The sequence below is a fragment of the Pelodiscus sinensis genome, chromosome 1, assembly GCF_052426305.1.
Source record: "Pelodiscus sinensis isolate ZL-2025 chromosome 1, ASM5242630v1, whole genome shotgun sequence".
Lineage (NCBI taxonomy): Eukaryota > Metazoa > Chordata > Testudines > Trionychidae > Pelodiscus > Pelodiscus sinensis.
Window position 1 is genome coordinate 113141820 of NC_143052.1, and position 22451 is coordinate 113164270.

Consider the following 22451-nt stretch of genomic DNA (forward strand, 5'->3'; position numbering starts at 1 on the left):
ATACAGACTAGCTCAGCTACCCCCTGAATCTGCCTATCAGTTCCCCCTGCTGGTCAGTCATAAGATCATAGAAATGTAGAGCTAGAAGGGACTTTGAAAGGTCATCTAGTTCATTCCTCTCCATTGAAGCAGGACCAAGTAAACCTAGACCATCCCTGGCAGATGCTTATCTAACTTATTCTTAAAAGTCCTCCAATGGTGGGGATTCCACAGCCTTCCTGGGGTTCCACTGATTAACTATCTTCATAATTAGAAAGTTTTCCTAATGTCTAACCTAATTCTCCCTTGCTACAAATTAAGCCTGTTAGTTCTTGTTCAATCTTCAGGGAACATAAGTGTCCTCTTTATAACTCCCTTTAGCATATCTGAAGATTGTTCTCAGGTCCCCACGCAATTAAAACTAAACATATCTAGTTTTTTTTAACCTTTTCTTATAGGAGTAACGGTAGTTTGAATTAGGAGCTTTAATTCGAACTACCTAGCCCGTGCTGTGTGTAGCCGTGGGCAGGTAGTTCGAACTACCGGTCATTTAAAAATGGCGGCGCCCGGGAACATGCAAATGAAGCCCGGGATATTTAAATCCCGGGCTTCTTTTGCAGGTTCGAATGACTACATTAGCCACCCTATTTCGAACTAGGGTGGCTAGTGTAGACATACCCTCTTATGCCTTGATTCTGCTCCAATTAAAACCAATGTAGTAGATGCCAAAGTAGAATTTAGTGCTCTTGAGTGAAAATCCAGACTATATTGAAGTCCATGGTAAATTTGCCAGGGACTTTGATGGGCTCTGGATTTTACCCATCATCTCTGTTTAAGACTATTTCAGTTTTGTCTCATCTTTGGGGGCAACATATTTGGAATATTTCTGAGGACACTCAAAGGGAGGGTCATAGGTCACTCCTTCTAACATGATAATTGGTGTCTCTGCCAGTAGCCTCCAGCTATGTGATATTTGTTTCTTCCTCAGTTCTTCAGTCTGCTAATGGGAAACCCACAAGCACCGGCTCCCGCCTGTCTCATCCTCCCTCCCATGGCTGCTGACTCTGATAGAGAAGCATCAGCACTGGTGACAAGCAGCTCCATGAAAGCTGATGCTTAAAAGGCGGTTCCCCTAGAGCACTGGCTCCCACCTGTCCCCTTCCCATGCTGCTGCAGCGTCCCCATGCGCACCAGCTTCCACCTCATTCCCCCTGCTGCCTCTGATACAGAAGTGGGGAGGGCATGTAACTGTTCTGGTTAACTGATGAACCCAGGCTTTTTGGTTAACAGTGTATACCAGAGGTGGCCAACCTGCGGCTCATGAGCCACATGCGTCTCTTCACCCTTGAAAGTGTCGCTCTCAAAGCCTTTCCTGCAGCTGCCCCATTTGCCCCTACAAACCGTCCCCGGCTCCCTGTGCTTACTGGGTGCAGGGGAGCCGTTCAGTGTGGGAAAATGGCGTCGGCAAGATGGCGTTAGCCGACAGGAGCCTGATGTGGCCAAATAGACTAACCTGTGGTTATTAAAGGGGCAGTGTCCTTTTTTTTTTCCTTTTTTTGCTCAACTACTCTGGCTGGTTGGGAGCTGCTTTCTTCTTTTTTTTTTTTTCTGGTGCAGCTCTTTGCTTTTTCAGCTCTCTTCATTTAATGGGTTGGCCACCCCTGGTGTATATAGTAATATTCCTCATGCAGAAGGGGTTGATATAGCCAGCATCATGTCTGACCACCTTTGACTGCGCTAATCTAATGGAGCAGGTATCTATTTTGCAGCTGAATGAATGTAATGTGGTCTTTCAACTTGTGACCAATCAAGACGCAACCTCATGCCTTTTGAGTTGAGTGCCTTAACCAATTAGCTCAAGGGTCCCATTTCAGATGGGGGGGAGGTGGCCTGTGTATGCTGTGATGGGGGCAGGCTGAGGACAGTGGCATCAGAAGTATTACTGAGAATGTTCACTGCAAGCAAAGCATCAAATTGGAAGGGGATAGACCCAATCTGTTCAAGGGGCAACTAAGGCACTGGAAAATGCTAGGGTTTTTGGCAGATAACTTACCAGTTAGCTGTCAGGAGCACTGTACCTAATCCTCAATAAATAAATATGAGACCCACTCAGCTCTAACACTAACATACTCTGACATCTTGTGGCAAGCCATTTAAGGGACACTAGTTAGATTTGGAAGGACTTTGTTGCTGCCCTATGCGCCATTGGCGTAACGGGCAGTAAGTAAGTAAGTAAGTTAGATTTAAAATTTTAATATACATTCTTACTTTGATTCTAACTTCGTGGAGAGAGACAGACCTCATCAGGACTCCTGGGTTCTATTTCAGCTGTGGAACGAGAGTAGTGTGTAGTGGGTTACAGCAAGGGGCAGATACATTTGGGTTCTATATAAGAACATAAGAATGGCCATACTGTGTCAGACCAAAGATCCATCTAGCCCAGTATCCTGTCTTTGAACAGTGGCCAATTCCAGGTGCTTCGGAAGGCATGAACAAAACAGGTAATTACAACCAATCCATCCCGTTTAACCCATTTCCAGCTTCTGGTAAATATAAGTTAGGTACTCCATTCCTGCCCATTTTGGGTAGTAGCCTTTGATGGACTGTCATCTTTGAACTTATTTTGTTCTTCTTGGAACCCTGTTATAGTTTGGTCCTTTCCATCATCTCCTGGCAAAGAATTTCCACAAGTTGACCATGAAGAAATAATTTGTTTTAAATCTTCTGCTTATAAATTTCATTGGGTGACCTTGTGTTGTTAGTGAAAGAATAAATAACATTGTTCTTATTCTAGTTTTCCACACCATTCATGATTTTCTAGACATCTAATATATCCTGCTACCCTTTAGTCATTTCTTTTCCAAGCTGAAAAGTCCCAGTCTTGTTAATCTCTCCTCATACGGAAGCTGTTCCTTACCCCTAATCATTTCTGTTTCCTTTTCTGTACCTTTTCCAAATCCAATATATCTCTTTTTGGATGGGGTGACCAGGTCTGCATACTTATTCAAGATGTGGGCATACCATGCCATCTACATGTTTTGTTAGTCTTTAAGGTGCTACTAGACCATTTGTTGTTTTTTAAGTTTTTGCCAGTTACAGACTAACTTGGCTACCCCTCTGAAGCTTTTGAACATGACTTTATATAGAGCCAATATGACATTTTTTCTGTTTTATTATCTGTTCCTTTCCTAATGATTCCCAATATTTTGTTAGCTTTTTGGAATGCCACTTTACATTGAGCATATGTTTTCAGGGAACTATCCACAATGATTCCAAGATTTTTTTTCTTGAGTGGTAACAGCTATTTTAGACCCCATAATTTTTGTCTGAATATTTGAGATTATATTTTTCCATGTGCATTACTTTGTATTAACACTGAATTCCATCTGCCCTCGTGTTGCCCAGTCACCCAGTTTTGTGCGATCCCTTTGTAACTCTTTGCAGTCAGCTTTGAACTTAACTATTTTGAGTAATTTTGTATCATCTGCTAATTTTGACACCTCACCGTTGACCCCTTTTTTCAAGAACATTTATGAGACTTTTAATAGCACAAGTCCTAATGCAGATTCCTGGAGCACAACTCTATTCCTACTCTTTTGCCTCCCTATCTCTTAAGTGGAGTACCCTGCAATGTTTTCATGATGATCTAAGGTTCCTTCGATTATTTGAATGACAAGCCTTTTGTTATCTTAATCACCCTGCTTCCCTCTGTTTATAAACAAACTTTCTGCCCCAAAGGCAAAACTGGAAAAAGCACAAAATCTGTTGCAGTTAAGAATTTCCCCTGAAGCTAGCGCATGCACTTTAAGCAAACCTGAAGTATGAAATCTGGGGATTCAAACTTTAGAGGTGGCTACTGACCCCTCTATCCCCATATATGATGCCCTTGAATCAGCCACCACAGCTTTAACATCTAGTTATGCACCATTGCCTAGGACAAATAGAAGGATAAATATCTAGAAGGCCGTCTGCTTGGCCCTGATGTACTTGTGCAGTGAAGAAGTGAGGAAGGAAGCTCCCTCTCCTTGCATTGATCAAAAAAGGGCAAGGGAAAATTATTATTCTTAGAGAATGGAGAGGGGTGGAGTGTACATGCATCAGTGGCTTCTAAGGGGTTTGTCCTCAGCAGGGGTAAGTTGTGCCTCCTTTGCCACTATGCATTCAACCATGGCTGCACTACTGTTTATCCTTATAACAATTCGGTGAGAACAAGTGCAAAGAAGTGTACACAAGCAGGGGAATCACACCCATCATTCACAGTGTCAATGTAACTGTAGAGTGCAGATGGATGTAACACCTATGTAGAGCAGAATGTAATCTCCTTAATTTGATTTTTATGAAGCTAAATCTTGACTGTTGTTATTTAGGTGGTTTGCTTCTGATTAATGTGTCTTGAAAGTTTTAAGAAGCGCCATCAGATGACACAAGGGATGGATGACATTAAAACAAAACTGTATGTTCACATGACCTAATGTGTTTATTTTGCTTTGAGTCCCAAATGAGCTATTCTGTTTGGGAAGGAGAAAAGCTGCTTGAATTTTTTTTAAGGTACAAAAGTTCAGTATCTGCAGTCAACATGAAAAGTTGGCCAAGTTTATGCTTGCAGATGTGGTTACATGAAAGTAACTTTGGAGTTGAATCCTTAGACTCTGTTTCTCTATTTAAATATCAGTGTTCATCTTGAAGATGTAATTTTGCTAGCTGTTTCGAGTGTCTCAAAGTGCAATAGACAGCTAAATGGGATGTGACATTTGACAAATTCAGCTCTGGAGTAACACCTTTTGACTTCAGTGGGAATTGTGCCCTCTTAAAACATCTGAATTTTGTCTAATGACTAGCATATAGTTAAAAAGAAAAATTATTTCCAATTATTTTCTGACAAATTTTCATAGGAAACAGATTTTATTTGTTTTTATTGAAGATAGACAAGCAACTCTGATTTGCTCAGCTATTACTCCAGAATACTTGTCATAACTGTTTCTCATGAATGCCAGTTTCAACAAGTTGCAGTTGAACAAGGAGACTTGCTAGTTCTTCCAGTTTTCAGGTGTAGAGGGAGGCTTGGAAGGGCTTTGCTCTCCTACCTGGGTGGTGTTTGTGATCCAGTAGATGCCAGACCATGTATACAAGTAAAGTAAGGCACTCTATGCTAATGAGGGCAGCATATACTGTATAGGTGGGACATAATGTTTTATTTAGTGCTGTGTAGACGTTTGGTCTTGTAGGACGGAATCTACAAAACTGCTACTAATATTGATGAATTTTAAGTCTCATGGATAAATTTTGGTGTCCTCTGCCAAGGACCCCTAGGGCAGAGGCAGCCTTGAGCACTGTCACTATGGGCAGCATTACCACCTCAGTACGAGAGGAAAGTCAGAGTGCAAGCTAGTGCAGTAGTGATACACTGCAGGCTCAAGTTGTAACCATGCTGGTGAAGGGCATACTTCCCCTCAAAGACCTCCGGGAGAGAATGTGTGAGGCCATGTTTGCTCAGCCATTTGAACTCTGATCCATAAATCACTGGTGACAAAATGTCTTCCTTTTATTGTTTATTTTACAGTAGCACCTAGAGGCCACACCTGAGATCAGGGTCCCATTGTTCCAGGCTCAGTACAAACACGGTGAGAGACAGCCCTTATCCTGAAGAGTTTCAATTTAAACAGACAAGAGGTGTAAAGGGAAACAAGTAAAGAGAGGGAAGAGACTTTATCCATGGTTACTCAGTAGATCAGTAGCAGAGCCAGGAACAGAATTCAGCTTCTCTCTGTTAAAGTACACTGGACCATAGTAACACTCAAATCAGTTCCCTTAACATGAGGATAGCCAATATTGGGTCAGTCCAGTGGTCCATCTAGCCCAGTATTCTGTCTTCTAACAGTGGCCAATGCCAATTGCTGCAGAGGGAATGAACAGAACAGGTAACATCAAATGATCCATCCCCTTTTACCTATTCCCAGCTTCTGGCAAACAGAGGTAAAATAAACTTCCTTTTATTTATGTTATTTCACTTCTCCTGGAAACATCAGCCTTAGCACTGAGAACTTGCTCTTTACAGCATTCTTGCCACTTAATTTCACAGGGTTAGTCATGTTAGTCTGTAATAGGAAAAAAAACCCCTTAAAAAACAATGAATAGTCTTGCAGCACCTTAGAGACTACCAAAAATGTAGATGCTATCATGAGCGTTCGTGGGCACAGCCCACTTCTTCAGATGGTTGGAGTTTAAGGCGTCCAGGTTCCAAATAAATAGCAGAGAAAAAGAGGGGATGGGGAGGGAAAGGAAAAGAAAAAATATGGGAAAAGAATAGTCAATTAGAGTTTCCATGCTTAATGAAGCTGACAGACAGGGTTCTAAGTACTCTTAAGTACCTGGTGTTTGGCTTTTTATGTCATTAGGCTATGGGATGTAGGAGGTAATCCAGTTAAGGTCTTTGTTTAAACCTCTATTGTAGGTATCAAACTTGTAAATGTAATAATATGGCAACTTTGAGACCCATTCATGAGGGCCCGGGCAAGTTAAAATGTTGCCCATCAGGTTTCCATGTGTTACCTTTTCAAATATCTTATTTGTGTCCATTAATCTTTTGTCGTAGAGACTGTCCTGATTGGCCAATGTATATGGAAGAGGGGCATTGCTAGCACTTGGTGGCTTAGGTTACACTGGTGGATGTGCAGTTATATGAGCCTATGATGTGGTGGTTTATGTGTTACGTTGTGTGAAGATGTTGCTTGCAGAGATGTGTGGACAGAGTTGGCACTGGAGTTGATTGCGGGGATGGGTTCCAGGATGAGTATGATGGAGGTGTGCTGCATGGTTGCTGGAAATAATTTGTTTGAGGTTAGGGGGTTGTCTCTAGGCAAGGACTGGCCTTCTCCCAAGGTCTGTGAGAGTGAGAGGTCATTTTCCAGGATAGGTTGTGGATGGTTGATATGTGTTTGTGGGGTTTAAGTTGGGGGCTATAGGTGATGAAAAGTGGAATTCTGTTGTTTTCTTTGTAAGGCCTATCTTGAAAAAGCTGATGCCTGTGTACTCATCTGTCTCTGTCAATCTGGTTTTTCACTTCTCTGGGTGGGTATTTTAGTTTTAAGAATGCTTTATATAAACTCAATAAGTGTTTGTCTCTGTCTGTGGGATTGGAGCAAATCCGGTTGTATCTTAGGGCTTGGTTGTAAACACTTGTTTGAGAAATGTCCTGGATGGAAGCTAGAGGCATGTAGGCAAGTGTAACGGTTGGTAGGTGTCTGGTGTAAGGTGGTGGAAATGTGGCCGTAATGTAATTGTACTGTAATTGTACTGTAGTGTTGAAAAGTTGATCTCATATGGACTGGTCCAAGCTGAGGTTGATGGTGGGGTGGAAGTTATTGAAATCCCTTTCCGTGTCTCCTTTCTGCTGGTTCATATTAATGTAAGTAGAGTAAGGGTGCTAGGGGCAAGAGCTTAGGAAACGTTGTTCAAGGTCAGCCATAAAGATATTGACATATTGTGGGGCCATGCGGCTTCCCATAGCTAGGGGCAGATTTACAATGAAACATATTGTGCCCTGGCACCCCCCCCCCCCAATGACACTGGGCCCCCAGGACTGGGCAGTCCAATACTGGGTCTGGTAGATGTGCTCTGAGGAAGAGGGGAAGGCAGTTCCTTAGCAGAGAGGGCTCGGGGGGGGGGGGGGGGTTGAGAGAGCAAGAAGGCTCACCTGCAGGCTGCAGCCTCAGGAGAGCCGGCAGGACTCGGTGAGCAGTGTGAACATGGGCTGGAAGGCTTCAGAGGAGCATGGGGAAGCTGCACAGTCAGCTGGAGAAAAGCAGCACATTGAAGTGGGAAAGTGCCGTTTCTCTCCAGCTGCCAGCCGTGTGGCTACCATGTTTGTGCTGGTGGCTGCCCATGGGGTGGGGAGGGCGGCTGGCCGTGCCTGCTCACGGTGAGGGATGGAGAGCCCACAAACTGCACAGCCGGCAGGAAAATGCTGCACTTTGCATCAGGAAAGCTGGTTGCGTGGCTGCGCTGCCCCTTCCGTCTGAGTCCTCCAGCCCCTGTAATGTTGCACGGCTGTTGGCTGCCTGCAGGCAAGGGGGAGTCCGGCTGGGGGATGGAGAGCTTGGGACAGGGGGAGGGGGCACTCAGGTGGCCAATGGAACTGTGCCCCCCCGCTTTCAGGTGGAGGTCATGTGGGTCTCTGCCTGCTTCTCTGCACCAATCAGGTCAGGGCCACTGTGGCACCTGAAGCTGTTGTTTGCGGCCATGGAGATCTTCTTGACTCCTCTGTCAGTCTACTCCAGCTCCACCATGGCGGCTCTGCTCCTGTGCTGGGCCCCCAGCTCCGTCCCTTTCACAGAAGGCCCTGCCCCCCCCCTCCACACTTTGTCCAGGGACCTGGCTATTCTGTCAGCAGACCTGCCTGAACGCTTAGTTCCTGTGCCTGTGGCCCGCACCCACGTCAGGACCTGCACCTAGGAGAGACAGGGGCTGGCTTTCAGCATCCCACATTAAAAATGTTCCAGTACCACTGGTATTAAGCCTAACTGGGGAACGGGTGGACCATACCACAGCCCATCCTGGCCCACCCATAGCTACACTCTCTGCTTTTTCAGACATTTTTAATCTGCCTAAAAATCGAAGTCAGGTTTTTGGGTTTTTTTTAGCAATAATGAAGGGATATTATGAGTCTGGCAGTCAAAAACAGAAGAAAAAAAAAGAAGACGAGGCAAGAAAACAAAGCTAAGCAAATAGACACTTTGTCATTTTATTTTAAAAATCTTGAAGTATTGAGTAGAGGACATTCATCAAAAAGTATGGTCAAGGAAATATTTCAATTATCTGATCACTTGCCAAGTTGTGGGGATACCACAAAGACTGCAAAAGTTGAACAAGGGGACTCTGAAGTGGCAATGGAACTACAAAATATTGGTAATTTTGTTGAATTAAGGGAAGAAACCTACCCTGAAGACATTGTATTATGGCCAAAATCTATTACATTGGATATGATAGACTATTTCTTAGTAAATAAGACAAAAAACCTAGCTAATATACAAAAATTGAGAAAAGAGTATGAAGTTGGAGGACAAAAGCAATTTAGGAGTCTTCATAAGTCCCATTTTCTGAGGATGAAGAAAAATGGGACCACAGAAATGAGAAAGTGGTTGATTTTTTGAGAAACCACCAAGTCAGTCGACTGTTAATGTTTGCAAATTATTCCCTGACCATAGTAAAGGAAAACAAACATTTGTCGATGCGCACTCTAATTGAAGAAATGTTGCAAGAGATATTGCTAATTATGAAACTTCCAAAGCTCATGTTAATGCTGTGTGTAAGTGTGTTCAAAGATGTAAATCAGGGGTGAGGAACCTAATGCCCGGGGGCTGGATGCGGCCTTTGGCTTTCCTGGATCTTGCCCCCTAAGGTTCAGGGCTCCCCCCCCAGCACTGGGGACCCCATGATAGTTCTCCAGCCCCCTGCTGCCCCACTTGTCTGCAGTCCCTGACTGATTCTTCTGTGGGTTAACAATCCCCGGCCCAAAAAAGGTTCCCCACCCCTGATGTAAATTATCCAGAAGAATTGATTCTGTGTTATCGGCTCCTTATTGGAGGAAAGTGTGGTGTTGCCATGCTAAAACTGCTATCGTCTTTGGAACTACCTCTAGTTCCAAAGGACATGATGCGTCATCAGTGTCAAACTGAAAAGGTAATTTTTAACCTGCTTCGAATATCTTAGTGAGTTTGACAATTTTCGCAATGAACATTTGAAAAATTAGCAGTATTGTGGCTTAGGGAAGGCCAACTTTTTAACGCACCAGACCTACAATGAATTCACTACTATAATGGCAGAGATGCCCAGAAACCAATTCACTGATGAAGTAAAGGATGCCAAGTACTGTTCCATAATAGTCAATTCAACACCAGATGTGAGTCATGTGGACCAATTAACATTAATTTTAAGATATGTGATCAGCAATGGTGAAATTGTAGAGTGATTTCTTTGTTTTATCCCACTAAAATCCAACACCTCTGAATGTCTAGAGACAACAGTTTTGGAAATTATTGAAAATTTAGGTTTGGACATCAAAAATTGTCATGGGCTTTGATATCTCCACAGGTATGGCAGGAAAATATTCAGGTCTACAGGCAAGACTGAACAATGCAAATCCCTCTGCTTTATTCATACTATGTTCCAGCCATTCCTTAAATTTAATCTGCAACACTGCAGCCGTATCTTCTGAGGAAGCTATACACATTTTGTTTTACTTCAAAACACGTAGCTTTTTTTTTTTTTTTTTTTTCCAGTTGCCACACATAGGTGGAGTATATGCTACAGTCATGCTTGGAGAAGGCAAATGTAAAATATTTGACAGTAAAAAAAAATTGTGACACCAGGTGGTCTGCTCATGCAGATGCTGTTTCGGCTTTGAAAATTATCTATGATGTTATAAAGAGAACCTTATTAGACATAGTCATATCAAATTCTGAAAAATCATGCAAAAGCTGAAGCAAAACCTTTGGCAGAAGTTTAAAAAGTGTGATATTGCTGTTTTTACTTTTTTGTGGGACCATTTACTTCAAAGAATTAATGCCATCAGCAAATCACTGCAGAAAGTTGATACAAATTTATTGAATGCTGCATAATTGTTAGCCTCAGTTAAAAGTTTTGTCATGAAAGTTCGAACTGACTATAGGTCCGTGGAATCAGAGATACTAACATTAACAGAAAATATAGGTCCATCTGATATAACTGATGAGAAGCATAAAAACCCCAGGAAGTTATTTTTCGATGAAACTAGAGAAAAGGAAATCAATTTAAAAGGGAAAGAGAAGCTCATCAATGAGACCGTCAGTATTATCTGTGACACAATAATAGAACAATTGTAGAGTAGAGGTGACTCTCTAAAGAAATCTGTTGATTTATTTTGCATATTTTTTGAGAGAAGTATGGATGAAGATGCTAAAAGCCACTACAGTAAGAAATTAAATCAGTTTTACTGAGAGGACATAGACACAAATCTTTTCGAAAATGAAGTGAAACATTTCATTCATTTTATCGAAAATAATAAGGTCTCTTCTTAGAGATCACCGGTTGATTTGTACATGATGGTTTCAGGCAACCTTTCCAAGAAATCATTGTGAAAATATTTTAACCAATGTTTCTGGTGAACGTTCTTTTTCTGTATTGAAACGAAGTTAATAATTATTTCTGAAATATGATGAGTCAGGAACATTTGACAAGTTCAGCAATATTGACGGTTGAAAGTGCCTCCTTTACAAAATATTACTTAATTGACAATTTTGTACAGTAAAAGCGTAAAAAGAAAGCTATCTGAATAAATATTTTTTAGCCAATCTTTCTATTAAGCCATCACTGTTCTTGTCTGTCTGTCACAGGATTTTCAACTTGCCCCTCCTGCGCACGCACCAGCCACCCCTACCAGCTCCTGCAGGCATGCTCTGCTGCCTGGCTCCCGATGTGGCAGGCCGCCAGCTCCAGCTCCTAGCCCTTATGGCAGGCCGCCGCCAAGGCAGGCTGCTCCCGCCTTCCCCTTCCCCCAGCAGGCCAACAATGAGGCAGGCCGCCCTGCCAGCTCTGGCTCCCACCCCTCCCGGCAGGCTGCCCCCACCAGCTCCCGCTCCCCCAGCAGGCTGCCGATGTGACAGGCCGCCCTCCCCCCCAGCTCCAGCTACCGGCCCCCCAGCAGCAGCCCAAGACTAATGGGGGGCTGCAGCCCCAGAACCAGGAGGGTAACAGCCCCAGAGCTGGGGGGAGTTCAGCATCCCCAGAGTGTTTGTGTGTGGGGAGAAGCCAGTAATCCCTATATCTGTGGAGGGGAAAGACCATAAAGACAAAAAATATATATATAAAAAAAACTTTTTAAAAAGACAATCTTTGTAAAAGCGCAGCAAAAGAGTAAAAATAAAGTTTTCAGCTACCAATTTAGGAGAAAGATTGGATGGCTAACAGTTAGCAACTATCTTGAATTGTACTTAGCAATTTTCAAGTGATCTGCGGGGGAAAAAAAGTTAGCCTACAAAAACAATCTAGGTACCTCACTTTATTTTCATTTACTACTTATTACTTATAATAGAGGAAGAGGAAGGAGAAAAAAGAATGAAAATGAGAGGGGCAGGAAAAGTGAATGTTCTTTTTCTTGTCTGGGTCCACAGGGGGCCAAAAAAAATGAAGCTGAGCACAGGGCTCCACTAACTCTAAATCCACCACTACCCATAGCAGTGCTCTTGACTGGAAGATATAAATTGTCCCCAAATTGGAAATAGTTGTGGGTGAGGACAGAGTCGCAGAGCTCTGTAACCAGGCGTGCAGTGGCATCATCAGGGATAATGTTCCTGACAGCCAGTAATCCATCTTTGTGTGGAATGTTGGGGGTAAAGAGCTTCTACGTCCATGGTGGCTGGGATGGTGTTTTCAGGAAGATTCCTGATGTTCTGTTAGTTTCTTCAAGAAGTCTGTGATATCTCAAAGATAGATGGGAGTGCTGGTAGCAAAGGGTCTGAGGAGAGAGTCAGTATAACCAGATAGTATAAGTGTGCCAATGCGTGAGATGATGGATCATCCGGGATTTCCAGGTTTGTGGATTTTGGGTAGTACATAGAAAACTCCTGGTTGAGATTTGGGGGAGTGTTAGTGTAGATTTCGTCTGGAGTTGTAGCAGAAAGTTTCCTGAGCAGATAGTTTAGTTTTTTGGTATTCGTTAGTGGGTTCAGAGGGAGAGAAGCCAGTAGAATCTGGTGTTGGTGAAAGGGGGTGCTATGGTCATCATGAACAGAACAGACTATGAGCAGGAAGCTGCCAGACAACTCACCAATGCCATTTTTTTCTCTTTTCCTTTCCCTTCCCATCCCCTCTCTTTCTCTGCTATTTATTTGGAACTTGGACCCCTTGAACCGCATTCTTATGAAGAAGTGGGTTGTGCCCATGAAAGCTCATGATACCATCTACATTTTTTTAGTTTCTAATGTGTTGCAGGACTATTTGTTATTTTTAAAGATTTTTTTCCCCTTAATAATCAGCCTGAAGGAGAATGAGACTAGAAATTGGGTTTCTCATTTTCTTAATAATTTCCTTTCTGCTCTGGTCCCTTTATGCCATTCTATCTGTATAAAGTGGCCATAAAAAGTGGACCATAGGAAATAACCCTGCATAAATGGGGTTTCCAAGGAGTGCAGAATAAGGAGATGGACACTACGCTACATTCCTGTTGCTGCCTCTGTTGTTGGAGGAATGCCAGGAGGAAGGAGGCCGGGTATGTGGCTGGCGTGTATTGCATTCTGACTCCCTGGACTAACTGAGCAAGTGGGTTGACTTTGCTTAAAAAAAAGGGGGGGGCATAGTGTATCTTAAATCTGGGGACCTTTCCTCACCTTCAAATCCAGGAAGCCTCCTACACTGTCCTCTTCTCAAACAATGGGTCAAATTCACAGCTAGGGGTAAATCAGCAAAAGATAGCTGGTTTCATTGGAGTTGTGGTCACTGGCGCCAATAGTAATCTCACCTTGCCATCCACTCTGCCATTATCAGACTGAAGGTTTCTGTATGCATTCCAGAGTCTAAGGACAGAGGGGGATCATCAGCTCATCTAGTACACAGGATTGAGGGAACTAGCACTAAGTAAATTGCTGGAAATTCACCCAGTGGGTACAAGCTTTTGGGCTGTCTAGGTTGAGCATTGCTGAAAGGAAGTTTGCAATTGTTTCATTGTACTGAGAGGAAAGTGGAATGGCATGCCTTGGCACTGTGCCGTCACCAGTGGTGGCAGCCATAGAGTACTTTGCAATAAGTAGTAATTCTATATTAGGGAACGTGCTCTGGCTCTGTGTTTCTTGGCTCCAGTAGGTTTAAAATGATGCATAAGCATACCATCACTGTCGCTTTCTGAGAGCTCCATCTGTACAATGGAAAGGTGATTGACAGCCGGACAGACTGAATGAGTTTATTAATCCACAGCAATGCAAGTTGCTGCCTCTACACTACTCAGATATTATGGCCCTTATGCAGCAGAATACTTAATTATGTGCTTAACTTTAAGCACATGAGTAGTCCTAGTGAAGTGAATGGACAGAAGGACGTGCTTAAAGCTAAGTGCTTAAAACTAAGCATGCACTTAAGTGTTTTGCTGAATTGGGTCCACGTTGAAAGATTAGTTCAGTCTCCATGCTAGAGGTGAGGGAAAGTAAGAAATATTTTTCCATTATCCTTCCCAGGCATTTGCCAGAGAGAAATTTTATTTTTTGGGTTTTTTTTTTCATGAAGTTCAAAAGTGGTCAACTACCTTCCCTGGATCGCTCTCCAGGCTGTTTGGGGTTCTCTGCTGGAAGTCTCACCAGAACTTGCTAAATATGCTTTAAGAAAAGCTGCATTTCTGCTGTAGAGGTCAAAATTGTGCCAAAAATCCTGTTCTGTGATTAATAGCTTTTTCAAAAAACAACAGAAAAAAAGCCAACCCTACCTCAGAGATTTTTACCCCCAAAAAGGAGCTGTGCTAGGGATTCCCTGAAGTCCACTAAAGACTTCACTGTTGTTGTTGATGCTCAGATGATGCAGCGATAAATCTTTAAGACGGATAAACAGATTTTTAAAAAATGACTTCAAATAACGAATTCAGTTTCTCTTTGTTTCTGTTAAATTGGAAGCAGTTAATAGTTACACTTCAATTTGAGACCGTCTCTGAGCTCCTTCTTTATGCAGTGTAAGCGGCTGTTCTTGTACTAAAGAGCTGGAAAATGTTTTTAAGAGAGGAAAAAAAAAACCTCTCTGAGTGCAGAGTCTAGGCTAGGATTCCAGAGGAAGTTGAGGCCTCCAGCTCTACACAGGAAGCAATCTTAGAGCAGGCCTTAAATGCCAGATTCCAGGCAGAGTTTAACTAACCACTGACAGCTCTGTAAACAAAGCAGGGACAAAAAGAGAACAGCTTTCCCTTTTCTGGTAGTCATTTTTGGTTTGGGGGCTGCAGGGGAATTCTGTAATACTCAGCTTGATGGGATATAAACGAAGGCTGAAAAGGCTTTGTATATGAAGAACTATAAAGAAGAAATATTTCATGGACTAAATTAACAAGGAGAAGGTATGGCATGATTAAAATGCATGGATTAAATAACAAAAAATGTTGCTTTTGCTTCTTTAAGTAGGATTTATGTACAACTTGTCTCCTTCTGGGTGGTATTTAAAAGCTCTGGCTTCTTTTCTTTCTGTCTCTTTCTTTTTGGGTTAACCTTTCCGGAACGTCTTGTTATCTATGCAGCTAGAAAAAAGAGAAATGTTGTGTAGTACTTCAAGTAGTAAAAACTGAAGTTAAAAAAATTACAGTCCTGGTGAATTCTTGCTATTGTTTGTAGGAGAGAACCTGTGGCAATACAAATAGCTAGTCTGTGGCTAGAAGATATATACAGTACTTAGGTTAATGCATGTTGATTTAATTATAACTAGGAAACTAAACTCCGGAATGGACTGTGTTTATCCTACTAGGCATTTCGTTAATCCTGTTTATCTCAGCAATATTGAGGCAGTTTATGGATAGAAAAATAAAATATTACCAGTGGAGTTTATAAAGCAAAATAAAAGTGAATTAGCTCAGTTGGTTAAATGAATCCATTGCATTCTATTTCCCTTCTAACTCATCTACCTTTCTTGGTTTAGATTCAGATCTGTTTGGAGTTCCAAAAGTTTGAATACGCACCATGGATGACTTTGAACGCCGCAGAGAACTCAGGAGGCAAAAGCGCGAGGAAATGCGCCTTGAAGCGGAAAGGTGAGGCGTTACATTGCAAAACGGAGTCAGTGGTTTGATTTGTGTTAGTAGTGGCTTTGAGGCTTCCCATGTCTAAACAGCCAAAATGTGATATAGAGCGCCTGAAAATTTTTGCTACTGTTATGTTTAAAATGGCAGTGGGTACTGTTTCTGGGGAGAGGCCAAAAGTTAATGGGAGTTGGGTGCCTAACTCCCTTAGGATTTTTGGAAATCCCAGTCTTTGACGACAGTGTGTAAGCAGTGAAGATGGAATAGGGCAATGTAAAATTATTTACAGGTCCTATGGAAGGGAACTTGTCAAGCAGACAATGGTCAGATGTCATGGATCTGATTGTTAGTCATAGAAATCGCAGATTATTGGGGAGACTGTGTATTTCCAGAGCTAGAGCTCAAATTATAACATGCTGAAGGAAAAGAGAGTGGAAATAAAACCCCTAAAGTACTTAATATATGAGTACTTAACCCTTAGAGTATTAAACAGTCAATATGTGAACCGTATGCTAAATTGTACCAAAATATCGACACTACTAGTACATTATATTTATGATGTGTTTGTTTAATATAGATTATAAAGGCAAAATTTCTGCTCCTAGTTACTCCAGATTGACATTGGGTGTAAATAAGAGCAGAACGGGACCCTAAGTGTAAATTTTGTTCGCTCAAATGCAGTGACAAGACTTTATTAAGTGAAGAGCATGAAAATATTGGGACTGATTCTCCTCTAAATTCACACCCATTTTACACCACTGTAACTCCATTGATGTTGTTGGAGTTATTCTTCTTGTACACCACCATAAAAGGGGAAGGTATCAGGTCACTTATTAATTGTCTTTCTTTATATTACAATAATTACAGTACATCATTAGTTTATAAAAACTGTAAGAATTTTAAAAAATATAATTTACCCACTGCTATTTATGCTTTTTCTTTTTTACTCTCTTTTCCTTTTTTTTCCTCTCTTTCTTTTTTCTTTGGTATTTGTTTCTATTTGGATACAAAATTGATATAGTCAATTTTACTTTCGTTTCTAGTCTTTTTCATGTTCAAGTTCTCATGCGCTAGCACAATGCTGCAGCATTTGAGTTTTAAACACTGCAGAGGTATATTTCTTTCTTCTCGGAGAACATTTTTGAATGGAAATATAAATAAAAAAATCAGTGGAGTATAATATAAAATACATATTTTCTGTACCTGCTCTGAGAAACTTTAAATATGCTCTTGTCCATTCAGGCAATATTTTCAAATGGACAATGGAAAGAATATTAAGTGGATGGACATAGAAGCCTTGTAATTACATTTATTTTAGAAGCAAAACACTACCATACGAAACCTGTGTATGTGATGGCTCAGAACAAGGTGGAAAACTGATTCTTCAGCTTTCGGAAGCCACAAATGAACCATGGAACCCAAATGAAGCATGGTGGTCAATGGGAAATGAGATGGTAGCTTCCAGATTTCAAAAGCTATCATCATAATTGGCCAAGTTGGTTAGCAGATAGACTGCAGAGAGACTGCAGATAGACTGGACCATGGAGAATGAGCTACCTTACAGAGTTCCCAGCAGACCAGTGTTGATTCATTTGAGTGGACAGTTTGAGAGAAAATTGCATGGTCAGTTCCAGTGGTGGACCATTCCTGTGAGTAAACAGGGACTGTTGTCTGCAGAGCTGTTGGGCTGGCACTTCTCACCATGAAGTAAATTTGGAAAGAAAGACATGCATTGAAGAAAATGTGTGTTGTGGTTGCAGACAGGGATCTGGGTGTCAGTGACAGTCACTGGTTGGCAGAGGGCTGCTGATTTTGTGAGGACACAGAAATGTTCAGATTTACCCCGTGGTGGAGCTCTGAACCAATGCTCATCTTCACTGCATGTGCATGTACTTCATGTCGATCCAATTTATCAGATTATAACAGCTCAGTTGTTGCTTCTGTTTTATATGGAAGGGAAGAGAGAGACCGTGAATGTTGTTATATTAGCAATCTGCTCTCCCAACCCATACCCCCAGCTAATGGATAGCATAAGCTAGATGGGCATAGCCTCTCTGGCTGATATGTGTGATTCGCATTTTCCCAAGAAGACATGCAAAACCCTTTGGATCCCTACTGAGTTTCCCAGTGTAGCTGACTGGGCTGCAGTGACCCAGCTTGACTTTGTGGATACAGACTGTAGTTGGAATCCAGCAGGGGGGCTTCCTCTGTCAGAGGCTGCCTGGTAGCTGCTGTCTGGAACCCTTACAGCCAACCCTTTAAAAACATTGGGGGAGGGGGCTGTCACTGCAGCGTGTGGGCCTTTGCAGATGAGGTCAGGGAGCCCCTGTTCATGCACAGAGACTCCTGCAGTCCACGGAGACAAAGGCAGGTCTCTGCAATGACTTACCAATGTGCTTCAAAGCTTTATAAATCCCATAAAGCCTCACTGAGTGGCTGTTCGGGGTGAATATACATCATAGTGGGCAATCGGGGGGTTAGGGAAATGAGGTGGGATACCCCTAAGTCACAATACAGCTTTACAAATGATGGGATCTTTGATTCACGTTTTATCTTTGGAGCCTTTAGGGCTCACGTCTTCAATTATTTTCTATTCAGCCACAAGGGCTACAAAACGTTCTTTTTGAAAATGAAAGCTGAGAATCTCAGGATGACTCTAGAAGCTGGGGCTTCATGCGAAAGCCAAATATTTCAAGATTCGGGAGGATAAAATTGTGAGAGTTGTTAATGATGTTACTCACCCCCATTGAAATCCTGACGTGAGGACTGCATGACTAGGGCAAAAAACACAAGTCACTAGTCACATTTCATATTAAACTTTTCTGTGAACGATATCAGTGGTTCCTAACCTTTTTTTATACTAGGGACCGGCAAACCCATTCACAAACTTTTAGTGGATCAGTAACATTTTATTTGCACATTTACCGATCCACCAAAAGCCCCAGCCCCCAGAGCCTCCCAGTGCTACCTCCTTAACTCCTAAAGCCCGCCAGCACCAACCATTGAACCCTGAGTCCCCTGTACCCAACCCCCCCATTGCCAGCCTCCTGCCCTCAGAGCCCCCCAGTGCCAATCCCCATCCCAACCACCGTAGTGCCAGCCTCCCACTCCTTAGAGCCCCCCACCAGACCCCTTAGTGCCAGCCTCCTGTTTCCAGAACCCCACTGAACCCAACCCCACCACAGTCCCCCATGCCAGCCCCCAATATTAGCCCTATCCCCAGAGCCCCCAAGTGTCAGCTCTACCCCCAGACCCCACCCACTACTAGTCCCCAGAGTCCCCCAGTGCCAGCTCCCCAGCCTGGATGCCTCAGTGCCCCCCCCCCCAGTGTCAGCCCTCTGCCTCTTAGAACCTCCCACTCCCAGAGTCCAGAAGCACTAGCCCCACCCCCGGAGCCCCCAGTGCCTTCTTCACTCCCCCCCCCCCCCCGCCCCTTACCTAGCCCTGCGCTGCCTCCCAGCTGTGAGCTGAACGCTGCTGTCTGGGTCATGGCTGCTCTAAGGCTCCATGCCAGGCTCTGCGTGGTCCTCCTGCCACGCAGCGAAGCGAGAAGAGACCCTGGCACTGGATAACTTAGAGGCGGGGCTGGATACACTTCTCCCAACAGCTGCGGTGAAAGGGGAGGTGCTGGGCGGTGTACCTCAGCCCCAACCCCCAGAGTTGCCATGGCCAGGCGGTTGGGAACTGCTGAACTATATTATAGTTTTTGTGATTTTTGTTTTATTTATTTTTAAAAGTATTACTGCAACATTTCTATCTCTCTGTCTCTCCTCTATGTTAGGTAAAAATAGGCTTTTGGGGGCCCATGTAAATATTAAGACACAGCAGTATTTCTGTGTTATTCCCTTTTTTTAATACTAATGAAAAGTGCCAATCTGGTGGTCCTGGAGACTAAAATATTATATTTATTCTGAGAACTGGCACCTGGTGGGCAATGCCTTCACATTTCCCCCCACACTAAGCTGAGGAAACTGTTTCTAGGTCAATGGCTCTCAACCTTTCCAGACTACTGTACCCCTTTCAGGAATCAGAGTGGTCTTGTATATCCCCAAGTTTCACCTCACTTAAAAATTACTTGCTTACAAAATCAGACCTAATAATACAAATGTGTGACGACACACTATTACTGGAAAATCGCTCACTTCCCATTTTTACTTATAGTTCTACAATAAATCAACTGGAATATAAATACTGCACCTACATTTCAGTGGATAGTCTATACAGTGGTATAACCAAGTCAATTATCTGTAAGAAATTTTCATTTGTACTGACTTTGCTTTTGTTTTATATGTAGCCTGTTGATGTTTTACATGTAGCCTGTTGATACAGTTGATGTATCCCCTGAAAGACTTCTGTGTAGCCTCAAGGATATCTGTATACCTGGTGGAGAACCAGTGTTCTAGGTGTGTAATGCAATGCCCTTTGAATAGGCAGGTTCATACACAGGCAGGGTTTCTTGCACCTTCCTCCAGGGGTGCTAGAACCCTTTTGATAGTGGGAGTGCTGAAAGCCAGCTAACCAAACTGTAAAGCAGCGGTCCCCAAACTTTTTTCTTCCTTCTTCCCCTTATCTTTGTCTGTGCTCCCACACCCCAAGAGCTAAGGCTGGGAGCAGGGCCATGGCTCTGGGAGGAGGACACACAGACAGGAGCAAGGAGGCTGAGCTTGGGGCCTAGGCTTTCCAGCTGTCCGGTTTTGCACCATAATGCCCGGTTGAAAAGGGGCCTTGGGGGATCTGATGGGCCTCTTGGGGAGCCTCTTTCTCTCAGCATGGTCTTACTGCTCGAAAGACTGCAAGGGGCATGGCCTGCTTGCAATCTCTGCTAAGGCACAACAAGTCCAACAGGGGCCGTGCCCCGGATCTCTGTGTCTGTTGTGACATGCTGCGTGGGCTAGTCAGGCGGTTTGCACAGCTCCATTTCTAAAGTACAACCAGTCACATACTGTGTACCCTAGCCTTCTATCAGCCAGAGCTGTTTTGGCCTGTGTGTTGGCATTTAGAATACATGCCCCAGATATGTCCAGCAGTTTTATCTAATTCTGGTAGAGGGGAGCTGCTGGTCGGTGACTTCTCCAATCACTTCGTTGTTGATAAATCTCCATCTAGTACCTGGAATCTTTCATAGTTTTTTTTTCAATCACTCCCAAACTGGATTGCTGTGATTTTACACACACTCTTCACTCTGTCATTGGGGCATTTTCCAACCACTTTGCCCTTGGGAAAATGACTGCACAGGTTCTGGGCCACGGAGAAACAGACTCCATGTGTGTGGGTGACACGGTGTACGATATCTCTCTATCTTGCCACTAACCATTCATGAGAGTTCAATGCATGGATTGATGGTAAGTTAAGGCTCTGGGAAGCTTGATCCAAAGCCTGTCCAGGTCACTGGAAATCTTTTCATTGACTTCATTGGTGCTTGGGTTAAGCCCTGAATGAGTTACCTGAACTAGATGATTTAAGTGACAGTATTAATAGCAGTTTTGGAGGAGCAGGAAGAACAGCCTTCTTTCCCTGCCACATCCTGTCCTGCAATAGCAGAGAAAGACACAAAATTAAATTACAGGAATACATTATAAAGAAATCACATACATTTAATATTTGAAACAAAGTAGGCTGAAGTCCTCCTGAGTCTGGAGCCTGGGGCTAGCCCATCAATTAACTACTACTAATACATAATGGGGCAGATCCTCAGCTTGTGTAAATCAACGTAGTTTCATTGATTTTCATGGATTTATGCACCTTTACACCACCTGAGGATTTGATTAAATAAGTGGCCCCAAAATATTCATCAATAGAGGCCATCTTAAAAATGAAAACTACTTAGAGTATTATGTACTTACTGTTGGAATGTAAGGGCACATCTAAACTATATTCCTCTTTTGAAAGAGGAAGGTAAATGAAGCGACTGAAAATGTAAATGAAGCGCGGATTTACAAATCTCGCGTTTCTTTTGCATGATCACATGAGAGTGCTTTTTTATTATTATTATATCATTATAATCATTATCTCATAGACACCAACCTCCTCCCCCCCAACCCTCTTCTGTTCTAAAATCTGATTTGTCTATTTTATATGTGTTCACTTTTTTGATTGTATCCCTTTGGTATATATGGTCATGCCAATTTTCTTCCACAATTTCATCTGAGGAAGTGGGTCTGGCCCACGAAAGCTCATCACCTAATAAACCATCTTGTTAGTCTTTAAAGTGCTACATAGTCCTGTCTTTTGTTTCAGCAAGACCAGACTAATATGGCTACATCTCTATTACTATTTTTGAAAAAGGGGTTTTCGAAAAAAACCCTGCAGTCTAGAGGGGGCTCTTTTGGAAAAATAAAACCCTTTTTCGAAAGAACCCGTACACCTCATTTTTTCAGGAGTACAGGTTCTTTTGAAAAAGTTTTTTTTTTTCGAAAGAACCCCGTCTAGACTGCAGTTTCTTTTTCAAAAAAGAGCTCTCATGTGATTATGCAAATGAAGAGCAAGATTTGTAAATCGGTGCATCATTTGCATTTTCGATCGGCTTCATTTACATTCCTCTTTCGAAAGAGGAATGTGGTTTAGACATAGCCTAAGAGACATTCTCTCTCTTGCTCTTTGAGCAGTTTTTTGTGATTTTGGTGCCGGCAAAAATAACAGTCTAATAACTCAGGCTAGAGTCAAATAGGCTTTGTGGAGGGGGTGCTGCGTAAGCTTTCTGCCAGTGCACCAGGTCCTGGATTTGAAGCTGTAAAATCTT

The 22451-nt window shown here is 42.8% G+C and overlaps 1 protein-coding gene across 7 annotated transcripts in view; it reads left to right on the forward strand.

Moving 5' to 3' along the window:
* Positions 1-22451, forward strand: part of CALD1 (caldesmon 1) — a 246686-nt gene that overhangs the window by 118998 nt on the left and 105237 nt on the right. For 6 of the 7 annotated variants that reach the window (XM_075897320.2, XM_075897309.2, XM_025190909.3 and 3 more), the window contains one exon: positions 15613-15724. In XM_075897320.2, coding sequence (XP_075753435.2) covers positions 15654-15724 — 71 coding nt within the window. In that variant the 5' untranslated portion in view covers positions 15613-15653. Of the gene's footprint in view, positions 1-14780; positions 15041-15612; positions 15725-22451 lie in introns of those variants that run through there. The other variant, XM_025190910.3, reaches the window with a different exon arrangement.